The sequence below is a fragment of the Protopterus annectens genome, chromosome 1.part0 (genome assembly GCF_019279795.1).
Source record: "Protopterus annectens isolate FY-2018-M chromosome 1.part0, PAN1.0, whole genome shotgun sequence".
NCBI classification, from domain to species: Eukaryota; Metazoa; Chordata; order Ceratodontiformes; family Protopteridae; genus Protopterus; species Protopterus annectens.
The window spans coordinates 1,085,222,698-1,085,241,933 of NC_056725.1; the positions used below are offsets into that span (position 1 = coordinate 1,085,222,698).

At 39.1% G+C, this 19,236-nt stretch overlaps 1 protein-coding gene across 2 annotated transcripts in view; it reads right to left on the minus strand.

The window, feature by feature from the left end:
* The window catches only part of GRIK2 (glutamate ionotropic receptor kainate type subunit 2), a 3,358,677-nt gene that overhangs the window by 2,201,962 nt on the left and 1,137,479 nt on the right, over positions 1–19,236 (minus strand). For both annotated transcript variants that reach the window (XM_044064973.1, XM_044064981.1), the window contains exon 5: positions 16,405–16,586. In XM_044064973.1, the coding sequence (XP_043920908.1) occupies positions 16,405–16,586 (182 nt within the window). The remainder of the gene's footprint in view (positions 1–16,404; positions 16,587–19,236) is intronic.

Sequence of the window (19,236 nt, forward strand, 5' to 3'; positions counted from 1 at the left end):
GGAATGACCTTGGTATATGTCTGTGCCTTTGGACATCTGGACACAGGTGACACGGCAGAGTTGAATTTGCATTTTCTCATGCGCTGTTCCAAATTACATTTGAGCAGGTTTAAGGAAGAGAATGGGGAGTCTGTTGCAGAGAGGGGTAATCTTTGAGACACATACTTATTCCTGCAACATGTTTTAATTATGTATCATACAAGGCTTATATGACTAGATGAGGTAATTCTAGTGCTGTTTGTTTTGTGAATATATAGCAGATCCATCAGGGCTGGATTGAAGAATGCATTTTATGTTAGGTACAAATCACCCCTCAGCAGTCAGTTGGAGACTGAGTACAGGGACAGGCTTTGAAGTGGTCTGCTTTGGACATGTTATTTACATCATGTATTCTTTTAGTGAGGAACCTCTGTGGCCACTCCAGGTGTTGCAAATGCCTGGTCAGGTACATGCCGAAGGGTGCACTGTACTCAATTATTGGTCTAATTAGGGTTGATTATAATGGGATTATGAGCTCTTTAGATCTGGATGCCCTACCCTTACTTATAAGTTGCACCACATAGAAGGATTTTCTCACCACCATGGACACATGGTGAAGAAAGTTTGGGTTTCTGTCAACCTAAGTTCCTAAGTCCCTTACCACTTGCCCTATTCTTAGGGGAGTGTTATCAATGTTGTAACTTGCAGGGGTGATCATCTTTCTAAAGAATATAATTATGCAATTTTTAGCAATGAATTTTAGGTCATGGCTCTTTCACCAGTTATTTGTCGGCATCAAACCCTTGAGGATATTTACATCTTTAGTGGTTCAGTGATGGCACACAACTCATAGTCGAAAGCAAATTTGGTCAACCAAAGGCTCTTTACATTTGCCTTAACTTAAGAGAAGTATATTCCAGACAAATAATGTCCTAGCATTAAGCCCTGTAGGACAAAACTAGGCAGATTCCTCCCTCTAACTGCATGTGTTCTGTCTGTGAGCCATTTGATTATCCATCAGGTGACATAGGATTTATTCCTAAATTTGTGAATTTGTCTATAATACCGGAAAGAGATATTGTGTCAAATGCCTTTGCCAGGTTAAGGAAGGCAGTATGTGCCATTTTGTCCTTGTCCATCATTCTTAATGACCTTCTCCAAGATGTCTACCAGGTTAAGTAGGTATAACAAAACAATTAACTTGGATGGTTTCATTGTTTGAAGATTTCCTATGTCTTTGTTTAATTGGATCCACAATAATTCTTTCCATGACCTTGCATGTAAGGGTAGTCAAACTTATGGGTCTGTAGTTGCTTGGGTCTGTTGATGGTCCCCCCTTTGTGTATTGGGATGACCGATGCAGTCCTCTATTCCCTAGTGATGAAGTTTGTCATCAGTTGATGTGGGAGTTCTAACTAGTTAAGATCATGTAATGCAGAGCAATGATAAGCTTTATATGGCAGGTTAGCTGCAAATCTAGCTATCTTATAACATTGCTCCGGTTGAAATTTATGAGATCGGAACGTTAGATAAAATAAGTGAACCACAGAGAAAACAGGGTTCTACAAAAAAGGAGTAAGACTTTTTTTGCTCTACAGAGTAGATATACTTTTGATTAGTTACTTTGATACAGTGTTGTATGTGAAGATCAAACTTTAAGTTGTCATCTATGGTGACTCCAAGCAATTTGGTGTGGGTAACTACTTCTACAGCTGTATTGTTTAAAATGGTAATGTGAAAGTTACTTTTAGCAAGACTGAGTTGAAGGCATTTTACGTCATGGACTGTAGATGTAGTAGGCTGTCAGATGAACAGATGAGAGGTGAGTCATCTGCATACTGAAAAAGGCAAGCTTGCTGAGAGGAGATATATAGGTTATTGATGAGAATGTTAAAGAGCAGTGGACCAAGAATAGAGACTTGAGGAACACATGTTTTAACTATGAAAAAAGGAGAGAAATAAAGGCATTTGACAGATTGATATCTTTCAGATATCTTTCATCAGACTGCACAGTTATCCTAAGGTCAGGTTGTACAACATATATTATATGCAAACATGCTTATTTTCCTCTGACAATGTTTTCATACGGAATTGTGTATGTCTTCATATGTATCTGTAATAATTTTTCTTCCATTTTATATTTTGTTGTTTGTACTGTTGGAGCTTTTCTCCTGAGCCTCTACTGAAAATGTGTTTGTCTAACCCTTATGGACCATCCTTGTAAACAAATGTCAAATAAATAAATAAATAAAATAAAGGTAGGTAGACAATCATAGACAAATTAGGTTGGAAAGGCCTAGATAAGGCATTTGAGAGATATGTTTCTCATGTGACACTATGGGGTCTGTATCAAAATATTGAAAGTTTACTTACCTGAACACCTAAACACTGACACATATTCCTTGAACCGCAAATACACCGAATGCCCTAAACCACAAAATTCAAAAACTCGAAATGTCATAGTTGTCCCATCCCACCACCCGCTACATACTACCTACACAAACAAACTAAATAAACCATATACATACATACATTAAACAAATCCCTACTTCTAACCCTAAATTAAACCCTACTTCTAACCCTACACTAAATCTTTCATATACCACCAAGATGCACTTAACTTAACCTGCACCCTAACCCCAAGGTCCGTAATTATCGCACACTTACCTTACGGAGCTATACCGCAGAAGGGCCAACCATGACGAATCGACATTTTGAATTTCGCGCTTCAGGACTATCGATGTTTTTGCGGTTCGATGAAGACGTGTCGGCATTCAGGTGTTTGGGTAAGTAAACATTTGAGTTTTAATATAGACCTGACACTGTGTAAAAGGCTTTTTTGAGAGATCTAGAAAAACAGAAGAAATTAACTTTCTTTGGTCTCTAGCCTTGTTAATGGTGTCGGAAAGTTGAGGAGAGCTATAGTGGTGCTATGGCCTGGTCAGAAAATCATGTTGTGCTAGGGTTAGTCGATCATTTTCAATGTCAAAGTCAAAGTAAACTTTATTGTCCTTTACAACTACACACGTGTAGCCTGAACAAAATTTCATGCATCAGCTCAATTCTTGAGATTACAAAGTGAAGTGAAACAACACATACAAGCAGAGGAATAAACATAACTAACAAATACAATACTACTCCTAATATATGCAAGAAAGAGCAGAGACATTTACCAACAATCATATATGAAAGAAATACTCTCCACTGAGTTAAATTAAGTACCCTGTTTAAAGTAAAACAAAACACACTACAAATTGAAATGCCTTAAGTAAGTTGTCAAATATTGCACTTGAGTGAGTTAAATAATAGTGACTAAGGAAATAATAAATAAATATTGCACTTACTTGGAATATATGTAAGTATATATTGCACAAATAAATACAATTTGACTTATTATGTGTCCAGACCCCTGGGACTAGTGCCCAAGTTCAGAAGTCTAATCACAGTAGGGTAGAAACTGTTACTGAGTCTTGTAGTCCTGCAGCAAATGCTGTGATATTAACTGCCCGATGCCAGATGATTAAACAGCCCATGCACAGGATGTGTGTTGTCCTGTATTATTTTGGTGGCCTTTCAGATAATTCTTACAGAATAAAGATGTTGTATCATTGGAAGACTGGAACCTGTTACCTTCTCTGCAACTCTCTCCACTCATTGTAGTGCCTTCCTTTCTGTAACTGTGCAGCTTCCAAACCACACTGTGAAGCTGCAGGTGAGGATGCTCTCTACTGCACCTCTATAGAAGGTGAAGAGAATATGAGAAGGAAGCTTAGCTTTTTTCAGCCTTCTTAAAAAGTGGAGGCATTGGTGCACTTTCTTAACCAGTTGGCTGGTGTTTCCCAAACACAAGATATTCTCTGACATGTGTACACCCAGGAATTTCATACACTCTCACCATTTATCCTGAACACTTAGTAGTTTGTTCTCCTTTTCCTGAAGTCGATGATAACCTCTTTGGTCTTGCTTTCATTCAGGTCAAGGTTGTTCCCCTCGCACCAGCTGATCAGAGATGCCACCTCTTGTCTGTATGCCCTTTCATCATCCTTTGTGATGAGCTCCATGACTGTGGTGTCATCAGCAAACTTGATGATATGGTTGCACTTGTGCTAGCAGTCATGGGTATGGATGGTGAATAACAGTGAGCTGAGAACACATCCCTGTGGGACCCCAGTGTTAATCATGATGCACTTTCATGTCTTCTTACCTGAACACACCCTCTGTGGTCTCTCAATCAGGAAGTCCAGGATCCAGTTACAGAGATGTTTACTGATTCCTTAATATACCAGTTTTTCTGTCAGCTGCATTGATATGACTGCATTAAATGCAAAGCTGAAGTCTATGAACAGACAAAGTTGTCTTTGCCCTCTAAATGCATCAGCCATGGGTCGGTTAGCTCTGTACACAAACAGCAGAGGGTCAAAAATCAGGATATTTTATGATAGTTACTAAAGTAGTTACTTATAAAAACACCTTTCCAGGATCTTAGAAAGGAGGACAAGATGGTATTTGGCCTAAAGTTAAAGATTTCAGAGAAGTTACCTCTTGTATGGAGGGGAATAATGGCGATTTGTTTCACAGGCAGGGACACGGGAGTCTTGAATAGATCTGTTAATGAGAACTGAGACTGGGTATGCTACAGAGTCTGCTGCAAGCTTAAGATACTCAACAGAGAGATCATCAGCAGAAGGAGAGCAGGATGCAAGTTTCTTTAGTAACTGTTTAACATACGAGGTGGAGACAGGTTGGAGATTGAAGGCATGGATGCCAGGACTAGTAGAGTTTTGAGGTATAGTAAATTGTTCAGAATAGCTGGAAGTAAGACAGGCTATGATGTCAATGAAGACTGTGTTAAATTTGCTGGCTGTTTCTGAGGAGGATAAGTCTTAAGGAATCAGATAAGTTGGTGAGGATGGAGAGACAATTTGAAAAATTTGAGTTCCAGAATTTCTTTGGATTTTTTTTTATGATTATCTTGTGGGTCAGAGTAATACTTTTTTTGTCTGGGTGAATTTGTTTTTTAATGAGGTTGTGTGATTCCTTGTACAGATGTAAGGTTTAAGGGATTTTATTTTTGAACAACTGTCTCAATGCCTTTTCATCCTTCTATTTCTAGAAGGGGCAAGGGGACTTAAAGTATTTATGAATAAATTATTCAATTTGCAGACAACTTCACCTGTGGTAGAGTTTTGATTGGAGACCAGCTGATGGAGTTAAGTACATTACTGAGTTTATCAGGATGACAGAAAGATTTTGTGTAGTTCTGTATTGCTGTTTTTTTTTAGCTGGTGGGTGATTTCTCTTTTGGTGAATATAGGGTGATGATCACTAAGAAATCAGGTAGCTCCCCTGAGACAGCACACTTGCTGGGTTCAGAGACAAGTATCCAGTCAAGAATAGAATTTTTATGATTCACTTTGTTGAGTCAGTTAGGGGAAGAGATCAGCAGTTTGAACCCATACAAGTTAAGACTAGTGGGGTGTTAGATGTCACAGATGACCAGTCAGTGATAATAGTGCCTAAGATAATGGTTTCAGTAGTAATATTTGCAGTTATCCACAGAATATTTTTTCAATAAGGTAATATTATTTCCTGGTGGTATATAGAGGATAACTATATAGAGTTCCTTAAGTTTATTGACATTGAGAAGATGGATAAGAAGTTCTGCATTTTGGAAAATTGATATGTTAATTTTGAGGGGTGAGAAACTTAGGCAATTATTATATGTAATTTCAACACTTTCCCTTTTTTGTGTAGTCTGTCACATCAAATTATATTGTAGCCAAGGAACAGAATTTCAGAATCTTTTATATGGGGTTCTAGCATGTTTCGGTAATGACAGTAATATCTGGTGGGTAATGAAGAAACCACATTTGTAGATCTGTAACTTTGTTTAGGATACTATGAACGTTAATGGAAGTAAGACAAAGTTTTGTTGATGTTGTAGAGAAGTTTGGGGTAGGGGATGGTGGAATGGATGAAGCTGAGGGGCCAGCGTTGGGACAGATGTCACCACAGATAGTGATTTTAAAAAAGGGGATTAGACAGTTATTTTTTTAATAACGTATATGTATTTATTCCAGGTTATGCCAGCATGAACTGACTGCATATATGTTTTGTATTTGAAAAGGTGAGTAGGTCGGACATTAAATAAATCTGAGGAAGTAGATATGAAGGAGGGTTTAGCCTGAGTGTAGGTAGGGTGACCAGTAGAGTGTGAGTGTGAATAAAGTGTGAGATTACCATGACAGGTAGTAAGGTGACATAAAATGAATAGCCGAGGTGTGAAAATGGTAGGCATAGAGGGCAAAAGAGTAGTTAAGGGGGGATTATAGTGGAATGAAAAGGAAAAGATGTTAAAGGAGAAGGAAGGAAGATGAAGGGAACATAGATGAGAGCCAAAATGGCTTGCTGGGTATGTCAGGCTGGGTGGTCTCTTATTATGGAGATGTTAGAGATGTACAGAACATACTGTTGTGTGCATAGTGAAAATGTAAACTAAAAATTATATTAGGAGAATGGTTAAGTGGGTGATGTGCATAATAAAAGGTTTGTTGGTATTATGTTTTCTGTCAATATTATGAAAGGAAGGAAGGACTTGCTGAAGAGGAAGAAATAAATATTGCACATGGGAAAAATGTGAATAAAAGTATAGATTGTAAAGTTCGAACATCGGAGAAGAGTAAATTGAGGAAGTGGAGAAGAATAAGTGTGAAGGAAATGTGACATAAGATTGTAAAGGGTTTATGTGACTGCTTTGGATAATGAGACAGCAGCAGGGACTGATGGGCTAGTTGGGAGAGGAGGAGATAGGAATGAGGAAGGGAAGGAATTGAATGGGAACTGACTGAGCACAACTTGTTGAGCAGTAGTCAATCGAAACAAGAAATGAAAACAATTCCTCCACATCCACTGATAATTTGATATACCAACCCTCAGATTGTACTACAGTGGGGAAAATAAAAATTCCCCATCCCCAGTGTGCCTAAATCTTGCAGAAAACAAGTCCCAGCATGTATTATAGGCTGATTTTTGATCAGTTGTGATGGCAGTTTTCTGGGATTGATAAGTTGCTGTTCGACACTTGTCATCATCATTTTCTATCTATCTATAAATCTATACACACGCATTCTCACACTCTCCCACGTGCGCACACACACAAACACACACACACACACACACACACACACACACACACACACACACACACACACGTTCTCACACTCTCCCACGTGCGCACACACACAAACACACACACACACGTTCTCACACTCTCCCACGTGCGCACACACACAAACCCACACACACACACACACACACACACACATACACACACACACACACATACACATACACACACACACGCGCATTTTGTCAGCTACTATCAGCTATTGTCATGTCCCAGTCATGTAAAATAACTTCTCTTATTTGGAATGGTATGAAAAGAAGTTGACATGTTTTCATCTTGATTAATATCGGGCTATGTTCTATCCTTGATAGGAAAATACTGTTACTAATGATTTGACATTGTAGCAACCACAACATTCTTTCAGCTTTAGAGCACATATTAAGCTGTTAGCATTGTTTTGAAAAAGTTCACATCCTGTTCAAAGAAGAGACTACAACATACAGCAAAACCATATTAAACAATCAAAAACATTTTTCCTTCAATGAAATAGTAGGTTTATTTATCTTTGTTAGAATAATTCATTTAATTAAGTCTAGGAGCAGATCCAACTGCAGTAGGTAAATTTCCTAAGGAAAAAAATAATCAAGCACAGGAATCTGTCTAGTTCCAACCCACTATTGCCTTGGAATACTACATGGTATGATTCCTGGAAATTATTGTGACTGACCTCATCAACAATGTTTTAAGACCACTAGTCTCTTTGTTTTTTCTTTCTTAAGAAAAAGACAGCTAGAATGACAGACACTTGCAATGATTGTGTATTAGATGTTGTTTTAAAACAACATCAGCTGATGGGAAAATAATGACCACATTTTTTATATAAAATAAGACAAAGGAAAGTAAGATAACTGACTGGAGAAAATGACATTAAAAGACATTTCTTCAGACTGCTTATCCAAAGTTGGTTTGTTCAAAATCTACACTGAAGGAAAACCCAGTGTGTAAACTTTTTAATTGTAATATTTAAGTAAGATAGAGCCCTTATGGTTAGAATTATCTCCAGTGATATAGGAAACATTTAAGGTTAGGATATATGCTATTCTTAGAGGTAAAGTTCATACACATAATTATTCAGTCCAATGTTCCAGTTTTGAACTGTTAGATATCAAGATTGGAAAAAGTTGAAATAAACACAAAGTTTAGCGTTAAAGAAAATCAGTAGGCTATATAAGTTCAAGATTTTAAGTTTATTGTTTCTATTTCTAAGATAATACACTACTTTTTAACAGAAGTTTTGTCTTAAATTTTAATGATGAAAGCTCTGAGTTTTTTTTTTAGTCCGAACGACAAATTCTCAGCCAGTAACTTCCAATATATGTAAATTAAGGAAGTCAGCTATCCACCACAGAATATAAGGCTTTATATTCAGATTTACAAATTTATCAATAATGCCTGCATGGAGAATAGGCCTTGGACAGGTCTATATATGCTGTATGCACTGCATAGCCAATATCTACTGCTTCAGTTACTTTTCCAAATAAATTAATGAGGTTAAAGAGGCAGAACTTTCCTTTGATAAAGCTAGATTGATAATGGACCATAAATTAATAATGGTCCAAGGATAATAGATTTTCAATATCCAGATTAATGAGGTCTGAGATAATGCTTTACATATGAGGCTAGTGAGACTAATGGATCCATAGTTACCAGGGCCTGTGGTTGGACCCCACTTGTGTAACGGCATTACAATGGTTGTTTTCCAGGTTTCCAGTGGCCAGGCCATATTTGACACTGATAATCAAGCAGCCTGGTATGTTATCTGAGCCCATGGATGTGTGAAGTATTCTTAGTTTTTGAAAGAACTGCAAGAACTTGTTCCATAGTAATTGAAGGGGGTGGCTATAATTGTGGAACCAGTGGAATTGCTATAACTGTGTGTGGAGTAAAATTTGCAATAAATTTGTTAGCCAGCCAAATCTGAGTACTGGCTTTATCCCAGCTGAGTGGAAGACAGCCACTATCAACCCTTTACACAAAGGTGGAGCATCCACTGATTCAGGAAATTATAGACCGCTCAACCTAACTAGCCTGATCGTCAAGCCAAGGAACTGATTATCATGGACCTCATTAACAAGGACATTGGCAGCCTCCAAACACTTGACCCCACACAGTCTGGCTTCGTCAAGGGAATGTCATGTCTGTTAAATTTGATTTACTTTTTTCAGACAGTCACCAAAGCCATGGATGAGGGGAAGACAGTGCACTCTGCCTACCTTGTCCTGGCCAAAGCCTTCGACACTATTCCCCACTCGGGCATAATAGATAAACTCTCTCAACTAGGCACCAATCCATATGTTACCAGGTGAGTAGCTAACTGGCTAACTGATAGAACCCACCTAGTCAAAACAGAGGAAGCCACCTCAAGCAGCAGACCCCTATTGAATGGCGTACCCCAGGGTTCAGTCTTGGGGCCTCTGTTATTTGGGATATACTTTTCTGAGGTGCAGGCCAAAACCAGGGGGATATGACTGACCAGGTTTGGAGATGACTGTAAGCAGAGTGCTGTCATCAATTCTCCCAGTAATGTGGACATCCTCCATGAGGGTCTCACCCAAACAAATGTCTGGTGCCAGAAACATGGCCTCAAGCTGAATACAAAAAAATGCATCATCATCTCCTTTGGGGTAAGTTTCTTCCCCACAAATTATCACCTTAATAACAATGTCCTAAGCACACAATCAGTTGTGAGGGATTTGGGCACCTAGATTGATAGCAACTTGACTTTTGACCACCATGTTGCTTCCATTGTATGAAAAGCTTTCTTTGTGGCCCACCTCATAAGTAAAGGTATCTCAGCCAGGGACAAGGACATCATAACATCTCTGTATTCTTCCCTTATAAGGCCCATTATTGAGTACAATGCCCCATTCAGCATGTACATCATAAAGCACAAGCAGCAGCTGGACAGACCACAGAGTTTCCTCACCAGAAGAATCAAGGGCCTCAAAAATCTACCATACATAGGCTAAAATCCCTATCCCTCTACTCAGTTTCATAAAGACTCCTCAGAAGTGACCTCTGTCTGGCATACAAGGCGACCTCTTTCCCCACATAAATGGGACTGCTGCATATCCACAAGTTAAGCTCCACTCGAGTAACCCGCACGCGTAGCCTCAACTTGGTCTGTGATATCAATAGGACTTATTAGTGGGATAGATCTGTGTCCCAGTGACTCCCCCATGTGTGGAATAGACTCCCTCTCCATGTCAAGCAAAGTACCTCTTTACCCCTTTTTTAAGCGCAACCTGGATAACAGGATGGGAACTAGAAAACACATCCCTGGGATTCCACCCATGTCCCTGCTGGACAGGGCATTGGGTGCTGATTTATCTAAACATGGGTTAAACTCTTGGCTAGGCTTATAAAAACATCAGGGCCAATAGCCTGGTAGACCAGCTGCAGACATCGCTGTATGTTAATTCTAAACGTCTTTACATTATAGCTATTTTTGGATTTAGTGGCTATTTTTAAGTTCTCACGCATCCTTCAGCTTCGTAATATGTCTCTTAAAGTTCTATTAGCTTTCTTAAGTGTGCTCTAAAGTTCGGTAGAATGATACCTTTTGTAAGAAGTAAGCAGTTTCTTTCTCTTGTTATATAATTTGTTTATATGATTATTCCACAAAAGGGGCTCTTTTTAAACTTCTCATTATGTTTGTTGCAGATAGGGACTACCTTATCAATTTAACTATTTAAGTAGAAATAGAAGTCAGAGACATGGGTAGCAGCTGGAGCAAAGGGATCCTTCTGAGGAGGACTACAGCAGAGTTTACTTAGGTCACTGAGTAACTGAAGAAGGTTTGCTTTTGAGACGTCCCTAAACATAAAGTTATTTACAAGGGAAGCACCACCAGTTTTAAAAGGAAAAGGTGACTAAATTATGGTCTGATTTAACAAGACATGATGATACATATGGAGCTGTGCAAGAAGTGGCCATATTTGTGAGGACTAGATCCAGGATACTGAGGCCCCTAATAGGATGATTAACTATTTGTGGAAGACAGTTAGCATTTATAATGTCAAGTAAGCACTGACATGGCCATTTGTAGTACAGAATAGTTGAAGTCCCCTAGTAAAAAGGTTGTGGGTTTAATGGAAAAGTCAGCTAATGTTTTAAGATAACTATGATGTTTAGAAGGAGACATAGAGGGCGGTGTTCAGCTAGCTATGAAGTTGCAGTTTCTGTTGTTTATGGTGATTTAGACTTGTTCATAGGTTCATAGGTTCAAAGGTTCATACTAGGCTATCTGCCCTAGGGCATTTATAAGCCTAGCCAAAATGTGTTTGGCTTTCGCCACCCATTTAAAATTTATTTTGCTATGCCCTTTTACGAGGTTAGTATACTGTGCCTCTGTCTAACAGTGACACAGAAGTGATACCCGGGGTAAACCTACGATCTCCCATCCACTCATCAAGATTCCTCTTGAAGAGAGTCAATGAGGGACTCTGCCTAACCTGGACTGGGATTTTATTCCAGAGTGAAGGGAGCCTCTGGGTTATGAATCTGTCCCTCCAGCATATCCTATTTATTTCAGTGCTGAGGTTCACGTCTCTCGAGTGCGTAGCTCGATGGGATTTGGATTTTCTGAGGTGCAGCATATCCATTAATTCCGGGTTGGACATGGCTTTATACGTCAGGCACAGATCGCCTCTGAACAGGTGGTATGCCACTGAGAAGAGCTGGAGTTTCTTTAACCGGGCAGCATATGGCATCTGTTTGAGCCCTTTGATCCTCTTGGTGAGGTACTTTTGGGGTCTTTCCAGTTGCTGCAGGTGTCTGGTAAGGTACATCCCAAAAGGGCATTGTACTCAATTATGGGCCTGATGAGGGATGAGTAAAGAGGCACGATGGCGTCCCTGATCTAGATGTGAATCCCTTCATGATTAGGTGGGCTATATAAAATGTTTTTCTAACCACTTTGGCCACATGGTTGTCAAATGAGAGATTGCTATCAACTTGGGTCCCCAGGTCCCTAATTACTTCTTCTGTACTTAATGGATTACCACCTATGTGGTAATTTGTGGGCACTTTGTTTTGCCAAAGGGGATGACTATACACTTTTGGCATTTAGCTTGAGGCCATGGCTCTGGCACCAGTTGTCTGTTTCTATGAGGCCCTTTTGGAGGATGCTTGTGTCGACTGGAGAGTCGATTATGGCACCCAGTTTGCAGTCATCTGCGTACTTGGTCAGCCACAGTCCTTCCGTGTTGGCCTGTACCTCCGAGAAATATATACTGAACAAGAGAGGTCCCAAGACTGAGCCTTGTGGGACACCGCTTGTAACTGGTTTGGAGTCTGACATGGCTCCAGCAATTCTAACCATGTGGGTTCTGTCCTTGAGCCAGTTTGCAATCCATCTAGTGACATAGGGGTTTATATTTAAGCTGGTGAGCTTATCTATAATGCCCGAATGGGGTATTGTATCGAAGGCTTTTGCGAGGTCCAGGTAGGGTGTGTGGACCACCTTCCCCTCGTCAATGGCCTTGGTGACTGTTTCAAAGAAATCAACCAGGTTTAAGAGGCAGGATCTGCCCTTAACAAAGCCGAACTGGGTAGGATCCAGTATTTGTAGGTCCCCAATATCTTTATTTATGAGGTCCATGATGATCCTTTCCATAGCTTTGCAGACCAAGCTAGTCAGGCTTATGGGGCGATAGTTTCCAGGATCCGTTGAGGCACCACCTTTATGGAGAGGGACCACTGTTGCTGTACGCCACTCTTTGGGCACATATCCTGTAGTAAGGCTGAGATTGAACAGTAGTTTTATGTTTGGGTTTAGCTGTTCTTGGAGTTCGTGTAGGACGCAGCCCAGGACACCATCTGGTCCCATTGATGCTGTGTTTTTTGCTTTGGAGAGGGCGGCTCTTACCTGAGCATCTGAGATGTCAGGGGGGCAGCACTCTGCTGGGATAGATATTTGCCCTTTTGGTGGGGAGGGGGGGGGGGAGTTTGCGCTGAACCTGTCAGCTAGGATGTTGGCAATGTCTATGGGTTCGGTGTATTTTTTGTAATTTTGGACTAATTCTGAGCATATCTGGGAATTACCACCCAGGTTCATAACATAATTAAAGAAAGCCTTGTGATTATCCTTAGTGTCCTGTGCAATTTTTCTCTCGAAGCTGGCCTTAGACAATTTTATGTGTGCCCGTAGTTTTTTGCTAATACTGATCAGTGATGCCTTCCCTTTTTGGGATTTTGCTCTATCATTTAGTAGCTTCCTCCTTCTATTGTATAGTTTGTTTATGGCTGGGGTCCACCAGACAGGACGTCTGCCTTTGGAGGATTGGGTCTTGGTTTTATTTGGGATCGCATGATCCATGCATTCCTGAAGGTGTTCATAGAATGCGTTTATAAAGGATTCTGCGGTCTGGGCCATAATTTCCACAGGCCCGGGGGCTTTGAAGGATTCCACCTCAGTTTTGAGGAGTGTGAAATTTGCTTTAGAGAAGTTTTTCACTGTGGTTTTCTGGGCAGGGGGTGGGGTCGGGATGTGAATATCCAGTGAGATTAGTTTATGGTCTGACCTTACCAGTGAGGGATACACTTCTGGTCTGGAGCATAGAGTCCCCATGTTGATGATGATCAGGTCCAGTATGTTTTCCCCTCTTGTGGGAGTGGTAACAAGTTGTTCCATAGCATTTGAGTTTATAAATTCTAGGAACCTTTGGGCTAGGGTGTTGGAGTTAGAGTAATGCTCCCAGTCTATGTTTGGGTAGTTGAAGTCGCCCAATATATTGGTGTTTGGAGAGACCTTCATATTTTCCAGTGTTCTCAGGAAGGCCGAGTGGGGTTCCTGGGTTCGGGAGGGTGGTCTGTAGCAGGCTATAAACTGGAAGGCAGTTTTACTCACTGTTAGTTGCACATGGATAGTCTCTGATGCTTAGTGCTTTGCCACCAACCTGGAGGTGTGGGCATCTTTGATGAATATCGATACTCCCCCTCCTTTTGTGGTTCGGTCCAAGTTTTGGGGCCGAAAAGCATGGTATGAGGTAATGTTCTAAGGAATCTTTTATAAGGTGATGATGTTATTTACAAATACTGCTACTCTTTCATAATTGCCAATAGGTCTGAAGATGTGATAGGCACTGTACCCAAGAATAGGCAAAGTATGTTCATTGCTCTTCAACCACATTTACTCCCACTTCCATTCTATTTTCCATAACAAGCTATTATCTGGTATAGATTTGATATGTACAGACTCAATGAGAGAGTTCTTTACAGTTCACACTTTGTTTTCAATTGACAGAGTTAGTCTTGGGTTTTCACTGACATCTTATTCCCCATTTTAATACACATTAAAGAGAAAAAAAGGAATGTCTTGTCTTCTCTCAGTGCAGTAAGTAATATTGTCGACCTGCTTCTCCTTTCCATATCCTTGCTCTGTTCCCCTCTTTGTCAATAGTCATAAGACAGTTTTGGATTAAAAAGCCATATCTTACAGCCTGCAAAGCACTCATTTTGCCTTCCTAACACCTGGCTTCAGTTGATGTCTACATGCAGTTGAATGCCATAGCCTGTATGCTGTACAATTATATGTTGATTATCTTTCTCATTGGGTCCAGATTTCCTATTTTTTGCATGGCTGGTCTGCTACTCCCATTTCTGCACGTTCTTGTGTTAATCGTTCATCCTTAGTGGATCAGTTCAATTTTCTCAGCCCTTCTGTAAGCAGCAGTGTCCACAGGAGTCAGCTGATGCCTCTGACACAGTATTGCCCCTTCTGTGATATGTTAGCCTTCTGTCACTCCCCTCTTTCCTTTTCTCCTAGCCCCTAATTCTATTACTGTTTGAACATTCCTTTCTGCAAAACGTACTTACAGACCAAGTCCTCGCTTCTCTGTTGTTCTCAGTATCTCGTCTCTTTTGTCCATTGAGATGTCCATATTTCTTACTTTCTTTCTTTTTATAGAGGTCAGACTATATTACAAGAATTCTAATAATATGTGACCTGCATTTTATTAATTAAATTTGTACAAGAACAGATTCTCTGTCTTTTTACATGGTCCATGTTTATAATAGAATTAACAGATTTGTAGACACAGTGGTCGGCTTTATCATGGCCCTGTTCATGGCATAGACAGCCCTCTGCTCTAAGCTCCACTTCATTTTTTTGTTGCTTCCCCCCCTTTATGCTGCTTCTCACCTTGGGTGCCTACATCAGATGTTCTCTGAAAATCTTACATTTCCAGCTATCCACAAGGCCTCTGCACTTCATCTTCAGCTGCCATTTTAAAATTGCATCTTTGTTTTGTTTGTTAAAATTTCTGCTTTCCATTGTTTCCATTAATAACTATTGTGCCTTTTCTTCTGCACTCAGCCTGAGTCTTTCATTCTTTGACAGCAATTTCATAATGATAGGGTAATTAAGTCCAGTCCAGTTTAAGAGAGACCTTACGAAGCTCAACAATTTATCCAATTTTCCATTTTTTACATATAGCGCACCTGAGTAATTGTCAACTATTTTAATAAACCTGCCACTAAAGGGAATTATCTTCAGGGTTGGGGCCTGTTTCATAATTCTTCTATCCTAAAGTTTCCCATACGCACACGTATGTGTCTTGGTTTTCCTCTGCTACCCTGGCCTGACAATTTTATGAACCCTTTAATTTAATGCATTAATTAAATTGTGCAACAGACTGCTTATGATCGTTAACCCAGTCATTCTCTTCAATGTTTCAATCCAAACTGAGTAATGTTCAAGATTCAGGGACACCATATTTCTTAAAATTGATTTATTCCCCAAAATCCTGGATGTGAACTATGCATCTCAAAAATCTAGAATGAAACATCTCACCAAAAGCTAAATAAAGCCACAGAATAACAAAAGGCTAATTGCAGACTGCTATTAACACAAATTAATAAGAAGGCTTGTAGAACTGAAGGATAAATAGTTTGCACTGTGATTTATATTCAAAAGGTATATGATCTCTAACAGCCAAATCAAAATGTATCCTTCATTGTATTGCTTTAGGTATTCCTGTGTATCTGCAATAATATTGCTGTGGGGAAGGGGTTGCCTGAAGTTTTAATAAGAAATGTTTGGACTGATTATGTTGCAATATTACAGACATTTTGGCATGACAACAGATTAATTTTTTTTAAATAAGGTCCTATGAAGTGAGAACGTAAGATATAAAAATTGTCAATGTTATTTGTTTGCTGTTTTTCAAAGATCTTTTCAACAAAAAACTAATAAGTTTTATAGTGCACTGTATGCGAAACAACACTGTAATGGTTACCTGCTTTAAAATTCCAGCTGCCATTTCATAATTGCAGTCAAAGATCACATGAAATTCTTTGCCCCGTTTCATCTCCTTTAGCAAAGGCTTGGCATCTTTAGTGTCAGCTGGTAACTGGCGGATTTTCAATCGAATGTTGTACCGTGATGGGGCCTTGATGAGCTCTTGTAATCGAATGAGACCTTGTGGGATTGCAAAGAAAAAAGAAACAACATGCAATGAGAACCATATGTGACCTTGTAAAGGAAAATTACTTATCACAGCATCAGCAGTTTATGGATTTCATTCCTTCCATCATGTATACATGGAATATGATTTGCAGTTCACTGAGCCTTCACAGCTCTGTTTCTTCAAATGCCAATTCTTTTTCCCTTGGGAACGGATAGTCAACAAACCATTTACTCAGTGCACTCAGAGATTCTTGAAGAGATGACTGGTATTTTAATATGTTGTGCCAAGCTAGAGCAAGTACTGAAGAAATGTAAGAATTTCAAGGTTCCAAATTCTAGCATTATCAGTATCCTTCTCTTAAAAAAGGTATAACCTAAGTTTGCTATATATACTAGGTTTCCTGTCAGAGAAATGTCTTTGACATTTGATCAATTATTGATATATACTTTATTTACAGCAAATGCAATACAGACTCACAAATGAGTAGTAACTGTACTGAGCACTCAAGAGATGTCCTCCATTTTCACAGTATCACTGTTTGTACAATACCTTGTGGTTACCAAACAAGTGGATAACTCTCGGTGGGGCTGCAGCAGATTTGAGATCCTTTGGCCTTAAACAGCTTGCTTAAAACAATAACTTTAAGGTCAGACTATGTTAAAAGAAAGACAAAAAATATGTCACCTGCATTTTTAGCAGTAAATTTGTACAAAAGCAAATGGATTTTCACTTTTTTTTCCATGGTCCTTGTTTATAACAGAAATAATAAATTTCAAGAGATAGTGGTCTGCAAATGTTTGTAAAACGTATTTCCCTTCAATTTAGGAAGCTCATTATCAGTACAGAAATAGTTTGGATAGCCAAATCTTAAGACATACCTTTAAAATGTTACTGCCTTATGCAGAGTACGCAAAATGTTAGCTTTTTCACTGGATTTTAAAAACCACATCAGCTTTGGTCTAACTACAGTTTATAGCTTCTGCATTTAGAAAATGGGTTTCCTTACTACAGGAATGAATACTTCTGAAAAATCAGTGAACAGAAGATATAAAAAATATCACAGTTCATTCCCATCTATAAACTTTTTAAAGATGGATAAACCAGACTCCCGAACAATGTGGCAGGCATAATAGTGGAAAGCAAGATATAGTTTATTACGTTAAGGATTTAAAATGAGTCATAAGCACATATTATTAAATAAGAAGAAAATGCACCAAGCATGTTCTGGTTAAAGTTTAGTGGTTCCAAGCTAAAGCAAATAAATATATGTGTATATATATATATATATATATATATATATATATATATAAAAATGCGGTGCTGTAGATACAAATATTGAAACTGGATAAAACGAAAAACATAAACCAAGGCAAGGCACTGGACACTTGGTCCAGTGCCTTGCGTTGGTTTAATTTTTTTGTTTTACCCAGTTTCAATATATCTATCTACTGTTAATATATATATGTATATATATATATATATATATATATATATATATATATATATATATATATATGTGTGTGTGTGTGTGTGTGTGTGTGTGTGTGTGTATGTGTGTGTTTGTATGTATGCATGTATGTATTTATTTGTTTACAGTTATACATGGGTGCTAATTTATAGGGCAAGTGTGTTTTAGGGTGACAGTTGTCTAGTTGACTGCATATGGTCAGCTAAGCAGCTGACTGACAGGTGTGCAAGATCCAGGGGTTAGAAAAGTTACCCTTACTCCTTGTCTGTGCAATCTCAGCAAAAGTATATATAATTAGCAGGGGATTTGGGGGGTGCAGAGGGGAAAGACAATGGTTTTGCATTGCTTGTCTTTTTTCTTTCTATGTTAGACTTTGCATTCACCAAGTATGTTTCTTGATGCACATATTGTATTGTATTGTTTATGTTTGTTAACTTATATATATATATATATATATATATATATATATATATATATATATATATATATATATATATATATATATATATCTCAAGACAGCACTTATGGGACCGGCAAAAATCCCAGGCTGCATCCTACATGGGCTCCAACAAGAATAGCAGCATCTTTGGGTATGCTTTTCAATCATAGTTTAAGAAGGCCATGGAATGTATTATCATGGAACTTATAAACAAAGATATTGGCAACGTTCAAACACTGGACTCCACCCAATTTGGGTTCATGAAGGGCTGATCTTGCCTCCTGAACCTGATAAACATCTTCGATACATTCTCCAGAGCCATGGACGAGGGTAAGGTGATTCACACAGCCTACTTGGACCTCGCCAAGACTTTTAACACTATCCCCCACTCTGGAATCATAGATAAACTTACTAAGCTGGGCATTAATCCCTACATCACTTGATGGGTTGCAAACTGGCTTACTGCCAGAACACACACTGTAAAAGTAGCCGACTCCAAATCTAGCTCCAGACAAGTGACAAGTGGTGTACCACAGGGTTCTATCCTGGAACCACTCTTGTTTGGCATCTACTTCTTTGGAGTACAGGCCAACACTAAGGGACTCTGGCTTACAAAGTTTGCAGATGACTGTAAGCTGGGAGGCATTATTGAATCCCCAAATGATGTGGATATTCTACAAAAGGGCCATGCCGACACAGATGCCTGGTGCCAGAACCATGGGCTCAAGCTAAATGCCAAAAAATGTATAGTTGC